This window comes from Fringilla coelebs, assembly GCF_963513975.1.
Source record: "Fringilla coelebs genome assembly, chromosome: 7".
In the NCBI taxonomy this organism is placed as follows: Eukaryota; Metazoa; Chordata; class Aves; order Passeriformes; family Fringillidae; genus Fringilla; species Fringilla coelebs.
Window position 1 is genome coordinate 10,615,322 of NC_140035.1, and position 17,230 is coordinate 10,632,551.

Genomic DNA, 17,230 nt, shown 5'->3' on the forward strand with positions numbered 1-17,230 from the left:
ATAAATCTCTAGCAGAGAATGTTCATGGTGAGAATGGTTAAAATTAGACACCTAAACCAAGTCAGGTACTCAGGCAGTTCCTTCATGTGCAGAAATCCTGAGGGTCAATACTTTTGTCTGGCAGCAAGGGAAGACGTGGGCAGCACACATCCCTGAAAACAGGACCAAACCTTACGTGCATGAGTGCAGGTTTAGTTACTCAACCTAAGCATGAAGCATTTAAAATTATGGCATACATGTAGTTTTGGCAGTGGTCACACTCAGCATTGGCAGAAAGTAATTAAATCAGCAGCACATTTTTGGATCACTCTGAAGCCAGCATCTCTGGGTTAATTGGTAGCATTCACATTTGCAAGCAGAGTGAAAAAGTTGCTACAAGCTCTTGTTTGTGCTGTTCCTGTGCCTTGACACAATTTTCTGTTGGCTGCATTTGAAGAAACCTCGGCACTGCTTTTAGGATGTGTTTTTGGAAGTTTCATGGCAGCCTGAAATCCTCATTTCCACCCTCCCCTCCACCAACCATACTATCAATATATCAAAAGGCATTTTGACATATGAATTTCATTAATCTATGGCAGTAGCTCAGCTCTGACTTACAGGCACTGCCTCCAGGGCACTCCTTAGAACCGGGAACTTTAGTATGCCAATTTAAAATTACATTTATGCAAATGTACCCAAACTTGCTGCACTGTAATTTAGCTTGGGTACAATGGGCTGTGAAAGTCACCTGTACAGCTCAGTCTGAGTGAGGTGACTGAGCTTCCCTGCACTCTGTGTGAGGGTGGCTGCCCACTGCCAGTGTCCCAGCAAGGCAATTTAAAACCAGCAGGGGTAATTCCACACAGCCTGCAGCCTTGGGGCTTACTGTAGTATTAGAAACACCCTGAGCAGTAAAACCACCTATTACAGACCTGCAGGCAGCTGAGGTAGACACCAAGCAGGCAGGTCCTTTCCCTTTGCATCCTCCTGAGTGGGGTTTTCGGGCTGGAACTGGAAATGTGAGTGCCCTGTGCCCAGCTGCTGGGCTGCCTGCTGAGCCGGGCTGCGGCGCGGGGCGTGAATGGCCCCAGTGAGCGCAGAGCTCCCCGTGCCTGGGAAGGCACTCTGGGAATACAGAGCCTAAGGATTGCCTTGCTCGTTTTTATCAGCCCAGAAAATGCTGCAAGGACTGAAGGAAAAGAAGCAGCATCCCCTTGAATGCTCAAGCAGATGTGCTTCCTCTGAGGAAGTGAATTGAATGTCCTGACCTTGTAGGGAAAAAAAATCACTTTTATTTTCAAAGCTGGTTATATGAATTTCTAGGAACTAAATTACTTCTGGAGCCCCAAAATAAAAACCTCTTTCCCCCAACCCCTTTGAAATACTATGGTTGGCTAAAATAGAGATTAGACCTTGAGACAAACTGGGCTTGTAACTGCTGTATGGCCACTGAATAGATGCCACTGCTGTGCTGTCATGACCCAGCTGAGGAGCAGAAGCATTCAACTTGCTAGCTGGGTCAAGGAGTGGTAGAATGGAAATGAGCAGATAGACCTGATTTATTTTTCCCTTGCCAAGAGATGCACAGAAGAGTTGAGGTACATAGAGCTTCTTAAAATCTGATCCAGTTTTGCAGAAAGCTTTGAAAGAGCCTTCCTTTTGGAAAGGAACCTTTAACTTTTAAAACAGAGTCACATTCTGGTTTGTGAGCACAGCCTTACCTGTGGGAGCCTGCTGGCTGCAACACAGAGTGCATTGTGTGCTCTGGTGCAGTACAAATGTAACCAGGGAAATAAAGCAGAGCAGCTTTTCATGGTGCTTGTCAGACCCCAGGATTTTTCCTCCAGAGTGCCTGAGCTGAGGGTCACGCAGCAGGAGCCCAGAGTTGCTGTGCACCGTGGGGCTTGCACACAGAAATAGTTATCTGCTGGAATATACCCCCGTGCAAGGGAGGGGCATATTTCAGTGGATAACTGTTGGCAAACCCTGGGGATAACCTGGGCAATCATGCAAGCAAAGCAGAAAAACAGCACTTCAGGATTAGCTTTTAATTTCTGCCTATAGCTCGTTTGAGGCAGGCCATTAAAGTGACAGCATCAAGTCATTAAAATACTGTTAGGTTTTAAAAATAACTAGAATCTGGGGAGGTGCTTCAGGTTTCCTGATCCTCAGTGCAAAATGCCTCAGGACAATTAAGTTTACAGTGTAATTTTTTCTCAACAGTTTTTGAAAATCAGCTTCATTTTTCTCTAGCTACAGCAGAGATTCAGAAAAACAGTGGCACAAAAGGTTATATTCTTGTTCCACATATTTAGAAAGCAGAATCAAATTTGTAATTTTTTCTTCTGCTACCTTTTTCTTTTGCAACCTTTCCTTAAGTAAATATCTTGTAAACAGATTTTTCTTTCTGTTTTATGCTTTATACTCATAAGTAACTGTGTGAAGGGGAGTCAGGCCACATTTTTATTCCCCAAATGTTTGTTCTGTAAACAATTTTTTCTCAAAAAGGGAGAATTGTTCAAGTTTGGAAATTTTCATAGTAATATTTACAGAAATTTTTATTAGAAAGCACGAAATATGACTGGAGGCATAAATCATTTTTTTTCAGTGCAGGCACTCACAGCTACAGCAGTGCAGGGAAGGATAAGTCAGAGGACAAGGGGAAGGAGGCTACCCAGTGGTTTTAGATAATGAGGGATGGAAATGAGACCTGAGTGCAAGGAAACAGATGTAGTATAGAAACAGGGCAAATAAATAGAAGCCTTGTAGTAATGACTGAGGACTGGCAGGGAGCTCCAGAGCTGACACCGCTCCCTCTCTGCTCCCAGTCCCGTTCCCAACTGAAGCCGAATGCCATCAACCTCCAGCTCATTGTGCACTGCAATAACACACGGTGCAGAGGCAGAAATGATCTTGTACTCTTACACTCCCTTCTTGTGGCCTGCCCAGGAGCACCCAGGAGAGTATGAACCCAGAGGATGAAGTGGATGAGTTTCTGGGCCGGGCCATCGACGCCAGGAGCATCGATCGGTTACGCTCGGAGCACGTGCGCAAATTCCTCTTGACATTCAGGGAGCCTGACCTGGAGAAAAAGGTAACGCTGTCCAAAAACCACTGCAGGGGGTCAGGCAGGCTTGTTAGGAGTTTTAATTCTCCTGCAGAAGGTCAGGCTGCTATAGCTGGGGTTTAAGCTATGGTTTGGGTGCTGGAGGTGGGGTTGTGATTTTAAAAAATCCATGCTTCCTCGTGGAAACCTTAATATAACTTGTCCTAAAAAAATCACAGTCATCTGAAGGGAGCACTGGCCAGGAGAGCCATTTCTGTCAGACACACATGAATGTGCAGTGATAAGCAGTAAAGGGAATCCAGGATAAACCAGATTTTTTTCTCTGACTTTGAGACTCCAAACTGAGATTGCAGTCACCCCTTATCTCCTTCAAATCACTGGAGAACCCCACTTCAGCCTACCTAAGCTCTGAAACTCCTCCAGAGGGACTTTTCCCTGCCCTTTGTCCCCAAAGAGCACCAGCTACTATCAGGGCTCATTGGGATGCAATCTGTATTCTGGATATTTTTGGGAGCCCATTTTAAGCAAGAAATAGTTCTCTATCCCAAAAATGTGAGAAAGGGGAGTAACAGACCTAAAGCTCATGAGCAGTTGATTTCATCCTGATCTGGTTTCAGGTATTGCTGTCAGGCAAAGATCATTTCCCTGACTATATAGGAGAGACTATCCGTTAGCATCAGCTCTAGATGGCTTCAAAGTTAAATTTCCAAGTCTAATTTCTAAGTCTAGAGGTACCTGGATGACATTATTGAAGGTTCCATTAGAAATGGTGGGTTTAATTGCACAAAGTAAGTAATCCTTTTTTTCTTTCATTTTTTTTATTCAAGCACATATCCTTAGGATGCTTGAGTGGTCTGTGGGTTAAACTCATTATTCCATGGAAAACACTTCATAATAAGCCTGCACTAATTATTTTACAGTTTTATTTAGAAACAGTCTTTCCTTGACAAGAATGACTACCTATTATAAAAGCAGAGCTTTTCAGGATTTACAGCTGTTCAATGAATCAGTGTGGGACTGGATAAAAGCTCGAGCATGTAATTTCCCCCTCTCCTCCTCTTCAATTTTACAGCTGAAAACTGCCAGGGAAATTAGTGGTTCACCTGTTCAGAGCACCTTTTATTTTGTGGTTATGGTCTGTGCTGAGAACTGAGCTTCAAGCTAAAGAAAGCATCTTTGGGAATCGTGTGCAGCTCCCACGTGGCTGATGCGTTGACAGAAGCTGGAAGGAGTGACTGTGTGACAGGCACAGCAGCCTTGCACTGCCCCTGGAACGAGCCAAGTCATCTGCACTAATGCAAGGTTTTCTCATTAGCAGCATTTGTCCCTCTTGGAGGAAACTTCCCATGCAAGAAGTTTAGGTCTGATGGCAGTGACCTAGAATCTTGGTCCCAGATAATCCATTTCTGCTCCTCTCGTGCAAGGGGCAGCTGGTGAATCCTCTCTTCACCAGCTCTGTGGGTTTTTTCCCTGGCCTTTGGGACTGGTCAAGCCCTTACAGATTGCTTAGGGGATAAGGGGAGTTGGGAATGTTGTTTCCTACCAGCACTGCTTTCCAAGGACCTAGACAAAAGCCGAGTAAGAAGTTTTTGTGGAGACAGGGCAGGCAACCAATTTTCCCACTAACATAATAACTGTGGTTTTTTGCAGTACTCCAAGCAGGTGGATGACAGGTTTGGAGCCTATGTGGCTTGTGCCTCCCTAGTCTTCCTCTTCATCTGCTTTGTTCAAATCATAATCGTGCCACAGTGAGTACCCTTTCATCCCTTTGCTCCCATCTGCTCCCCTCCTCTATTCCAGCCTACTTTTCTTTGTTTTTTCCTTGAAAATTCAGAACTCCGAGGGGAAGAGAAAAATCCTTAAATAATTCATGCTCAAGTGATGCATGGTGCTTATTGTTTTCACCCATTTCTAGTGCAGATTAAAACCTCCTCACTGGCATGTGAGGATTTCTGTTTCCCCGAAGTGATTTCTCTTATAGTTTACCTCTGTCTTAGGAAATTCAGTTCAATTTATAAGGCTCTGGAAAACAAATATCACTGAGCAGGAAGGATTGGCTACCAAGGCATAGCACACACTCACAGCACAAGGCTGGGCTGCCCTCTTGTCAAACACATTGGGACAGGGAGGTGGAAACTCATCACAGCCTCATTGCTCAGAGCACCGAGGTCTCCAGATCTCAAAATCTGCTTAGCAAATGAGGATAAATCTCTCATACATTTATTCCTCTGGACTCAGAGCAGCTGGGCAAGAGGAGAGGGAGAGAGGAGGTTGAGCTGCACATGCCTGAGCTTGTGGCTCACTCCAGGTTTAAGAGTTGCAGTCATTTCTTTCCCCAGGCAGGAATGGCATAAGCTCCTCGGGGCTGTGGGGCACAGTGCTCTTGGCCCACTTGGTCTGCAGCTGTGCAGGCAAGGCACAGCACAACTCACTAAATCTTTTCCAGCAGTGAGCCCTGCAGAAATGGGACTTCTCAAAGAGTTCTTTAAAAGTCACCTAAAATTGCAGCATGTGGGTATTTCCTATTCTCTGGTTTAGTAGCAATAATACACCATTCACTGAGCAATGCTGTGTTGGAAATAAATTTAGAGTTAGTCATTTTTAAACTGAAGAACAAGATCACAGAAGCTCTGAAAATGCTCCAAATTTATCTTCCTTACAAGACAAAAAATTGTCCCTAAAGAAAGCTCCAGCACTATTTTATGCCATTACAACTGTTTTCTATGTCTGTTCCCACCACTCTTTTTGGAGTAGAGACTGGTTTGCTGCCTTCAGATATTCAGAAGGTCACAGAAATAACACGTAGTCTGATGTTTATCATTCACTCTCCCAGGCACAAGTGCTCAGAGAAGGATTGAATCAGCAAAATAACATCAGGACAAATGCACTGTGTAAACAGACAGGCCTGCTTTGGGAAACTGCAATGAAGCTGAAGGAGGCTCAAAATTGGAACTAGATAATTCCCAGCAATTAATGCAATGTTAATTACATCCAAAAATGTTCTCTGAGAGTAACTAATTTAACAGGGGCTTACACTTTGGACTTCTAGATATTGCTGTCATAACTTCACACCTGCAGAAGCCCTCTACCAGCCTTGTGTTGCTCATCAGGCTCCCAAAGCAGCCACTATGCTGTCTCCATAAAACCCAGTTTAACATTTAAATGACAACTTGACAGTTTCTCATGTGTGGCAGCCATATGGCTGCCTCCTTTGTATTACACTGCCATCCCTTATGGCAGTGTGGTGTAAATGTTGTGCTGTTCAGTCTCCTTCCATGCTGCCCATAAGGAGGGTGATTGTTTATTTGGGTGTTTTTGTTTTTTTTTTTTTGCAAGTTCTGAAATGTCCTTAGTCAGCCTGGCCTGTCTGTTTGGTTCAAGAGTAAATAAAATTTTATATTTTAACTGTAGGTCAGATACACTTCACCTTTTGCTTTGTTTTTCCTCATATTTCAGTTGCATAGCTTTGGTCTTTAATTGAACACCAACTGAAACCACAGGTGATATGTGTCACCATCAGAGCTTCATGAAAGACACACCGTGGAATCTGAATTTGAAACTAGAGACAGGATGCCAGTGCCAATTAATTATGATAAAGAGGAATTGCTTTAAGGAATTTCAAAAAAGGCTCAAACAGTGAATTAGCAAGTACAATTATCCTGGTAGTCAGGAGAGAACACAGAGACCAGCTGGCTTTGGTGTTGTTGCCCTCAATGTCACATCACAAGAGTACTTCCTTTAGATGATGAACAAGGCTGACTCCTGGGAGGGGGCCTTTCCTGTCACACTGAGACCAATCACTGGGAAGTTGGTGTTGAATATCTTTGTGAGGAAAACAGATGAAAATTCACAGTAGAAAGTTGGCCCTGGAATCCTCTTTGTACTTCAAAGCTGGGAGGAGCAGGAACCTCTCAAGCTGCCCAAGATAAGGCTGTTATCCCTGACTGTCCTTATGCTGTGCTTGCTCACATCCCAGGCACCAGGCAGAGCACAGAGTGATGCTGCACAGACATTCCCTGTGCAAGACAGGAAGCCATTCCCACTGAGATTATTCCCACCCTGCTGCACTTCAGCACTCAGCCTGCCTTCCTTCCCAGGGGTGCCCTGCCCACAGCCAGCTGGGGGCTGACCTGCCACAACAAGTTGTTCTGTCACCTCCTCCAGTGCATGAAATGTGTTTCAGTCCCACCTCTGTCACCCCAGCAGGAAGGTGATTGCTGTAAAAGATGCAGCATTCTCTGTTCTGCAGCCTGTCTGAATAATTGTAAATAGGCCAGAGTATCTGTTGGTATTCAAGGCACCTCGTGTCTCCTACAGCTACCCTAATTGGAAAGCCTGTGCAGTGTGTCATAGCTTGTACAAATGTGTTCTGTAGCTATTCTACACAATGTGCGTTTAAAAAACAAAACAAAACCAACCAAACCTCTCCTTGATTGCAGCTCTACGTTTATGCTGGGTTTTTACCTGACCTGTTTCCTGATCCTGACCACAGTGGTGTTTGTTTCAGTCATTTACTCCTGTGTAAAGGTGAGTACTGTGGTTTCTTTGTAGTCCTCTGCCTAAGATAACCAGATCAGCAATCTGCTTCTTCAGCTAACAGAGTGTGTTTTGTTAGCCATCCTTTCCACACTGTGTGATAAGGGTTACAGAAAAAGCCTTTGATAAGGCAGAATGAACTGCAAACAGATGTTAGGGTTGGCATCTCCGTAGCTCAGCAAGAAGTAATCACTCTGTGGATCTGCATGTCTATTAAGTCCCCTGCAGACACTCTCATATTGGTATAAGAAGAGCACATTTTCCAATGTGGGACCAAACCCTGACCATTCATTTCCTCCCTGTAAACTTCCTGCAGCGTTGCCTGAGTGCTGGCCCCTGCTGCATATGCGTGTTTGGGTAGGCAGATAATCAGAAGCAGAATATCATCAAGGAAAAATGTCCTGGAGGGAAGTAAAAGCCATAAACATATAGAATTTTATCAGCCTTTCTCACATGAGTGTACAGTGCTTCCAACATTCTCTGGGCTCTTTCTTGTAGCTGGCTTTGATCAGAAAAGAAATACGTTGTGTGAAGTCCAAAAACATATTAATTCTTCTTGTCAGCCTGTGGTAAACTGGCAGTGAGCACTTTGAGAAGGATGCTGTGCTCATCCATTTCACTCAAAGGTGTTCCTGTTAAAAACATTGATGTGTTTCAGGTTTAGGGATCCTTCTAGTCTAGTCTGAACAGGGAACATGCTCAGATTCAGGTTCCTTAGCCCAAGCTTAGCTTTGTTCCTCAGTGCCTGGAATAAAATAGCTCAGTAGCATTATGTTTCCAGCAGAAGAAACAGTGGGATAATGGATAATGTCAGGCAGATGATTTGTCTCACTTTAATTATCTTCTCTGTGCCATTTTCAACAGTTGAATGTGGGTGCTCTTGACAGACTTGCACCTTACATGTCTTTTTGATTTTTTTTTAAGTTAAATTTGGAAATCAAGCTTTGCCTTCTCATATAATAAGAGCTACAGAGTGTTCCCAGTGACAGAAGCTTCAACTACTATTTGAAGTTAACTACTCACTCACAGGGTTTCCTTTGGCCTTATGACAATATTGAAGGCAGCCTAGTTTCTAAGTGCAGCATCCCATGGGTTGGGCTTGTTTACCAGCATCGAGAAGCCAAGTCAGAAATAACACTGCTGATAAAAAGGCTTGGGTGCCTTGAGCTGGAAATGGTACCCACAGATGCCTGGTTGTACTTGGTGTGTCCATTGCACCTGAGGGTGCTGCTGAAAGTCATCTGATATCAGCAGTTTGTGTGATTAGCAGTTAATTACCCACCAGTGGGACAAGATTCAGGTCACAGCCGCGGTGAACTTGGGGATTTGGTGCTGAGCTGTGCTGCCTCCTCACGCTGCAGGTCTGTGGCAGCACCATCCCAGCACTGCCAGCCAGGCAGGGCCACCCCAAGTCACTGGTGCTGCTGGGACAAGAGCTGGGGCAGGCCAGGAGCTCTGGAGCAGCCCAGCTGCCTGCCTTGCCACCAGCCAGGTTCCGAGGCTCAGAGCTGTTTGTCACCCAGTGCATTTACAGGTCACTTCCACACACTGACAGCTGCACTCCATTCTTCTGTCATCATTCAAATCCTCTGGTTATGGTTTGGGCTTTTTGGTTAAAATTATTACTCATCTTAATTACTGATTTATTTAAAAGGCACACAGGACTTTTCAGTCCCTGGGATGGTAGGCAGATTTCATTCATGCTTTCTTTGTCTTGATCTTCCAAATTCCTGTGGAAGAGGTCTGTTCAGTGGTGCCTCCAACTGTTTCTAGGCTGGCTTTGCCTCATTGCATAGGCTCTGGATGCACAAGACATCAGAGGGAATTCAGAATAACATCAGAATTTAATGGGATTTTCTGAAGCCCCTGACATTTCCAGCAGTGAGTTTTCATCCCCACAACATACTCATGTATAACATCCAGTGTGGTTTCTGTGCAGTGATTGCAAATATTGAAAATATTGAGCCTTCTAGCTCCAGTTCCTGTGTGATTAGCTCTTCTTAGTGCTCCAAATTAGCCTCTGCTGACAACACTTGATTATGAGATGGCTTGTTTAGGGAACAGGTACTTCTAGTTTGTCAGCTCCATGTCTGATGGCAGCAGCTCCAAATAGCTGCAGCCCACTTCTGTCACCCAGAACAACATCTTTGTGTTTCAAGTCTTTGATTTTTAAGCAATGAGTTTACCCAGCCCTTGGATAAGGGGTGTTATTTTATTTCTGTACTCCACGTTACTCCGGGAAACACACACCTGCAGAAGGAAGGCAGTTTTGCAGATCCTTCAGATGAAATCCCTGAAGACAGGGATGTCAGGATTGTTTGCTTTGTTTCACACTCAGATGTGGGAGAGGAGAGCATGTGTTTTAAATACCAGTGGTTCGTTCCACACAAAGTTGGAGAGCAGGTGTTCACCCCAGGACATCAGCATAAGCATAACTTTTGCCTGTTTGCTGTGCTGTTACATGATAAGTGTCTCTTTTTTCTTCCTCTTTCCAGCTTTCATGTGAGATTTCCCCTCCCTGTTTTGGCCTCTCCAGCTCTGGCTTTGACAGTGGCCAGCAGGCTCTTTCTGAACAGCTTGATCGTGTTTTATTTTCTTTCGCTGTCATTATTATCTTCCACTATAAAATTCTCCACGGACTAGAAGTTGTTCCTGGACCTGCCAGCACAGCCAGCTTGGCTTTCCAAGTTTCTTCAGCTGTAATAAACAAGAGAGTTCCAGTTCTTTGCTTTGATGCTCCATGAAATCTTGGCCACTGTGAGGTGGTGTCCCTTCCCAGTAGAGCCTAAGGTCATGGGAACCAGGGTCCCTTCTCAAATACTCTGCTGACAGACATCTGTTTTGCTACTAACTTATCAAGTTTGTGGTTTTTTCTTAAAATCCTTTAACTTCTGGTATCTACACTGCTGCCTGGAATTCAGCTTCTTCCATGGTTCTGGGAGAGCACAGGAGAGACATTTCAAGTTATCCTTCATGAGAAAAGAAGCTGTTCTGTAGCTCTCCATAGGTGTAGCTTGCCCATCACATTCTTTGCCTCCAAAAGCTGGTTTAGATGCTCCTAAAGCATTTGGGATTTTTGTCTCAATCAGGAAAATAAAACCCTCTGAAAACTGTACTTTTTTAATAGACTAATAAATCACCGTGAAATAAGTTACAGAAATGGACTTGCAACATCAAGTTGCCTGGAGATGTTGTCTTTTACTGCAGAAGCATCTTAATGTACTTCAAAATGACTCAAAGGCTTTTATTACAAATTGAAAAATCAGACCTTAAAGACCTCATCTTACAACATAACAGCAATTATCTGAGCAGTTTTCCATACCCACACTAGATGTTAAGAAGACAAAAAGAAGAAATATTTCTCTTCTGTCCTACATCAGCTGTTGTTCCAGAGAACTGACTTTATTTAGAGTAATTTCATCATGCAAATGACTGGAGGTTATGGACTATTTTCAGTGTAATATATTACTTGTTGGATCACTTTTTAAACTTGTACTTTCACCTGCACAGCAGTGCCCTTTCTTCACCTGCACTTTCACAATTTCAATTCAGAGTAAACTGGAATCAAATGGAAAATCCAATTTTCTTTTTTCCCATTGTGGTTATTTTTCTCTACGTGGGGATTTCAAGAGTGCTAATGAGTGACCCCACCTTGTGTGGCTGCCCAAACATGGATCTCAGCTGCCCAGATGGATCACATCCTTTCTCTCAGCCCCTCAAGTGATTTGAGTGTCACTTTGGGCAGTACAAGCCACTGGGCCAACCAGCAGTGCTGCTTGGATTTTCACTGGACTGTAATGTCCTGATATTCTGCTTCTTTTATGAGGACAGAAGAGGTCTTATTTGTGTTTGTTCAAAAATGGGAGGGAAAGTCATCTTCTTTCCTTTTTTTCTACTTTTGTGCTCTAGCCCTGACTTGTGGATGTTTTTATGGGAGAAGCACTGCATGAATGGAGCTGATTTGTCAGACCTGGGACAGGCTCCCCATGTCTGTCATACAAGTCCTTCGAGCTGCAGGTGTTCCTGGTCTCCAGCTGCCTCTGTGAAATGGGGAGAGTGTGGCTGATGTGACAGGGCCCCCACGGGTGTTCATGAGGCATGGCATGACTGCCTTGCTGCACTCTCAGCTGCAGCCCTGACCTCCTATGGGTCTTGGCATTTCTTTCTTCTTCAGGACTTTTCCCAGCTGTACTTGTTTACTGACCTAAAATTTTTCCTAGTTTGCAAAGTACTGAAAACCAAGATTAATACAAAGAAAACATGCTTTCATTAGAATTTAAGTGTCTTCCACTGATTGCTTTGCTTGATATCTCAGGCTTGGTTCAAAGTCAGGCTTTTTTGGGATTGTTGGCAGCAGGGGCTTGAGCCAAGATCCACAACAAAAAACTCCAAAGTTTTATTTAGGTGCCTGATTTCCCAGAGATTACAGATGGAGGTTAGATCCCTGAATACCTTTGTGGAGCTTGGCCTTGAGGCCTAAACAAAGAAGTGGCAGGAAAACCTGTCCTGCTCTAATCTAGTGAGCAAACTGTCTAAATGCAGCACAGATCCTCCTCCTCCTTCCAAATCCTGCAGGGGCTAGAGCAGAGGAAGGCCCCATTGGATTTTCCATAACTTTATTCTAGTAGGGATCTGCTGGCTGACATCTGTGTGGAAGCAGCTGGACATGGTAGGGCAAAGAGATATTTTAGTTCATGCCTTACCAAAAAAAGCTAAGGGTTTCTATGTCACCAGGGTTTATTTGTGAGACAGAGGTGTTTCCCTTTGTTTCATAGTGGCTGCCACTGAGCCTGAAGGATTGCATAAGCTTCCAGTGTATTCCAATCAATCCTCATTCAGCACAAATGAGTTACAACCCCCCTTTCCCCTTTTCTCCAGTCCCCCACGGAGCCTTGTTCTCTCCTTTCCCCTGGAGCATGTGCTGGTAGCAGGTGAAATCAGCTCTTTCCAAACTCTTGCCACCAGCTCTCCCTGCCTCTGCAGAGTCTCCAGCCAGGCAGCGCCGCGGCCGCTCCGGCGCTCGGTAATTACACTGCAGGGCTGCTGTGTGGGAAGCACAGCGCTGACAAAATGTTGCATACCCGAAGATGTAAGAGTGAAGGATAAAAGGGAAAAGCAAGACTTTTAATAGAAACATTAGTCATAGTTAAATTGCAGTGCCATGGCGCTGTGCTGCTGTTTCTTTGTGTCTCTAAAAATACCCTCTAGTGGCTTGGTTATTGGTGCAGCGAGCGAGGGAGGGCAGAGTTGGGCTCTGGAAAAGGCTTTGGGGGTGCTGGGCAGAGCCCCTGTGCCCTGGAGGGCTGGTGTGGAGGGCAGGGCACTGTGGGAGGACAATCTCCCGTGGGAGCACGAGGGTCTCCTGGCATTCCAGCTCCAGCCCTGAGCTGCCACTGGCACAGCAGTGCCATGTGAAGGGATGGGGTGCCTTGGCTGTCTCCTGGACACTCTTGCAGCCAGAGCAGTGCAGGGGGGTGACCCAGGCTGGGAAGGGCAGGGTCAGCCTCTGCTCTGTTTCCATCTGGAATGGATGCTGCAGTCAGGAGCCATCAGCAGGGAGCTGCTGGGCCAGCTGGGCTCCGGCTTGCCCTCAGCCACGGTAATTTTATCACTGTCAGCGTGGAGCAGAGTGCCACAGCCCAGCCTGGGCCAGCTGATCTCTGCAGAGGGTCTGACACATCGCAGGGCTGGCCTGGGCTGTTCTCAGCCTGTGTCTGAAACGGCACCAGGGAGTCCCACGATACGCCTTGGTGATCAAAGGGACGTGACATGTACTCTCATTTCTGCCTTTTGAAATTTTTGCTCCAGTAATTTCCAGGCTCAAGCTCCTGGCTATTTCAGTTACAGATGGCTTGTGGTTTGCTTCTCACGACAGGATGAGCAGAGCCCTGCAAGCCATGCTATCTGGGCTCAGGAGCCATCACTCCCATTAGGAAGGCTAAGTAGATTTGGAGAGCCAGCTGGGCCTGCTGCCACGAGGCAGACACGTCTCTGCTTGCCCTTGTCCCGGAGCTGCCATCCCCCATCACCATCCCCAGCCCCGTGCAGCATCCCCACAGAGCCACGCTGAAGGATGCAGGCAGCTCAAATGCAGGTTGTAATCTGTAAAACAAGCAAGGATTTCATGTGTCTATTTGATTTTTTTTTCTCTCATGCAGCTTTTCCCAGTTCCTCTCCAGACTCTTTCTAAGAAGATTGTACAGTCTAGGACCAATAGTACCTTAGTTGGAGTCTTTGCCATTATCCTGGTTTTTCTGTCTGCCTTTGTCAACATGGTATGTCCATTATTTCCTTTTGATCCATTCAGTTCTGCATTGTGTTCTTATTGGTTCTCTGCAGCATTGTGACTCTTAAAAACACTGAATTTAACATGACCCTGCCTAGGACTGACAGCATCTGAGGTTGGTGCCCTTTGGTTTTTGGGCACAGAAAAGAAATGGGAGCCCAACAGCTCCATCCCCAGAGCCCATTGTATGCCTGGCACTGATTTGTGCCCAGGTCCTTCTGTGATTCTTTAATGCTTCTGCCCCAAGTGCAGGAGCCCACCTGACGTGTATCCCTGCAGGAAGGGCTGGCACGAGGCTGATGTGTTAAATAACACATGCTGTGATAACTCCCACCCTACTGAGTGGGACACAAGTGTTCCTTGGGCTCGGTGCCAGCCCTGCACGGGGCTGCCTCCTGCTCCAAGTGCAGGGATCAGCTCATGGGCATGGTGGTGACTCTGCCTTTGAGCTGCGCTTTTGGGACTGAGGTGGTCTGGCTGTGATTCCCAACACCATTGCTGAGTTTGGGCTCACAGAGAGGGGGCTGTTCTCTGGGGCATGGATTTTGTTAATTAATATTTTTGGGGGAGAAAAAGCAGAGCTACTGCACGTGCAGGAAGACGTAAGTTGGTGATTTCATGTTGCATATTTTGCTACGGCCATTTCCAAGGGGCTTTTAAACTGATATAAACTATTTTGTTTTCTTCTCTTTGTCTATGCTGGGAAGCTTAATACCATCTTTGCTTTTCAGTTCATGTGCAGCACTGTGGATCTTGCCAGCTGCATGGCTGCTGAATACAACATCACTCCTGACCAGGTGGACATATGCCTTATCAGCAACCTGACTTCCAACTACAGCCTGGGCACCTGGCAGGGGTTCTGTGACAGTCCTTTGCCCAGCTGCAACTTTCCAGAGGTATTGCTTGAAAAAAATGGGTTTCAGGGGTCTGTGTGAAAAAAGGCTATAAACCTGTGTGACAAATCCCAGTGATTCTGAGGAAAGCAAGGTTGTTCTTGACTGACACTAAAGGACTGACACAGGCTACTACAGGCAGACTTAAGTGTCTGAAGTTATTATCATGAATCCACATTCATGTTTAAGTTCCTTCAGGGATGAATAATTTGTAGGCTTTTAAAATAGTTGGATCCTGCCTGTGGATGTCCCTCTCCATGAGGTCCTTAATGGCCTGCAGAACTGCAAGTCATTTCAAAGGAGTTTGTGGGTGCTCAGTTTTACCTAAAAATCAGTTCTCTGGACATCAATGTTTAGTCATAGAGTTGATGCTTCCCTCCATTGTTTTATATCCTGATGAAAAACTTGGCTTATATATTCTTTCCCAAGGTATGCTAAGTCTGGCCTCAGACAGATCAGACAGTGGTCTGCTTCAATTTGCAATGCAATTCCTGTGTCTTCAGGACATTTCGTTTAGAAAAAATTAAAATGCTTCTAATGGGAAAAAAACCCAACCAAACCCACAACCCAAACCAGCCCAAATATGTTTTTCACATTAATAGAATACTTTACAAAGAGAAAAAAAATTTTCTTTTTGCATAGCTATTCAAGACCTTTCTCAGAGTTTTTAGGTCATGGCTGTTACATGTGTTGTTTACTGGAAATTGAGAAGGAAAAACAACTCTGTCTAGGATGGAGGTAGAACTTATGTCAAGGTCATCTGGGTCCATGGGGACCTGACAGATTTATGGTGGATCTGCTATCATCCAGATGTCCAAGGTGCTACTGAAAGTATTGGTAGGGTTCCTTTTAACTTAACAGGAATATGGTCCCTATGTGATTCTGTGAGGTTTCTGAGACCACCATTACTGCAGCTTTCAACCTTGCAGAGGTTTTAGTGTGCAGAGACTTTCTGCAGAAAGACCCAGGAGCAGAATCTGGCAGAGTGCAGATCTAGGAGCAGTCTGTGCCCACCATGAATTTGTATGGAGGGCTGGCCCAGGACAGAGAGGAATTTTAGGCAGTGAGGAATAACCACTGCACACTGAGGTTGCTCTGGCAGCCTTTAGCCAGGTCCTGCTGTTCAGGAAGTGAGGAGGCCCTCACCTGCCCTCTGCCAGGCACGTGTTGGAGCTGCTGCAGGTGTTGCCTGTTGCTCCCAGTGTCCACGCAGGAGACAATGGAACCCTTCCCCTCAGTCAAGACTGAGGAGTCAAGAACAAGCTGTACAAGTTATTTTCTCTAATTTAATATATCAGACTATTAATAAATGAGCTCAGAACATAAGCATATTTCTGCTTCAACCAGGGCTTGATTTTAACTGAAAGGATGGATTGCCTCAGGCACATGATATGGGGTTTTTGCCAGAAATAGGCCTGTCCAGACAGCATGGAAGCTTAAATCTTCACAGATTTGATAGCAGGGAGGTGGTGAGCTGGATAACAAGCCTCTCCTCATTTTGCACCCCTGCTGTCTTTCCCAGGAGCCGTCAATGGCACCCTCGGTCCCAAAGCAGTCGCACTGGGACGCGCTGGCACGCTGGACACTCAGCCCCCAGCCTGGCAGGAGCTGCTGCTGCAGCACCCAGCTGTGTCAGAGGTGCTGCACAGCCACACATCTGCACCTCTGCAGCTGCTGGCTGGGCAAATCATCATGGGCTGGGCATGGGGACGTCTGTCCAGCCTGTCCCTTGCTGATGGAGCCATGTGTGACATTGGAGGGGACAGTGCCTCCCTGCTGGCCTCAGGTGGCATCTGTGCAGGAGAGTGAAGTGCCAGTGCTCTTGCTCCTATGGGTTGTACAGATATTTGAGCTAGAATTTGGCCTTAAAGCATGGCTTAATCCAGCTGAACTGGCAGGAACTGTGTCCAGGGAAAAGCTGCATCACCACCTTGGGTGTCCAGCTGGGAGACCTGTGTCTCTTGAGAGTGAAGCATGTAATGCCTGGAGAAGAAGGCCACAGTTTTCCTCTTCATCCATTCAGTTTAAACTTCTCTAAAGTGAGAGAACTCCACAGGCAGCCCCAGGTTTATATGTGTGGTCAGCTCAGCTACATAACTACCAATCCCTTTCTATCCCTGTGTTTAGTTTCCTTTGTTTTCAGTTTTGATTTATCCAGCTGACATTCATCTCTCTTTTGTTTTGTTTTTTTTCCCATTTTTGTCTTTATACAGTACTTTACCTACAGTGTCTTATTGAGTCTTCTGGCCTGCTCTGTGTTCCTTCAGATCAGCTGTATTGGAAAATTGATCCTTATGTTAATAATTGAATTTATATATGTTCTCATTGTGGAAGTGCCAGGGGTCAACCTTTTTGACAATGCAGATCTCCTGGTTACAGCCAACACCTAGTAAGTGCCTTTCACTTCTGAAATCTTTGCCTGATTTCTTTCACACAGTGATTCCAGTGTGGCATTAGGTGGATGGAAGT

General features: G+C 45.5%; 1 protein-coding gene across 2 annotated transcripts in view; it reads left to right on the forward strand.

Annotated features, from left to right (window-relative positions):
• Positions 1-17,230, forward strand: part of ADCY5 (adenylate cyclase 5) — a 200,310-nt gene that overhangs the window by 171,247 nt on the left and 11,833 nt on the right. For both annotated transcript variants that reach the window (XM_084209186.1, XM_084209187.1), the window contains exons 10-15: positions 2,929-3,073; positions 4,697-4,794; positions 7,486-7,573; positions 13,741-13,857; positions 14,600-14,764; positions 16,975-17,150. In XM_084209186.1, coding sequence (XP_084065312.1) covers positions 2,929-3,073; positions 4,697-4,794; positions 7,486-7,573; positions 13,741-13,857; positions 14,600-14,764; positions 16,975-17,150 — 789 coding nt within the window. The remainder of the gene's footprint in view (positions 1-2,928; positions 3,074-4,696; positions 4,795-7,485; positions 7,574-13,740; positions 13,858-14,599; positions 14,765-16,974; positions 17,151-17,230) is intronic.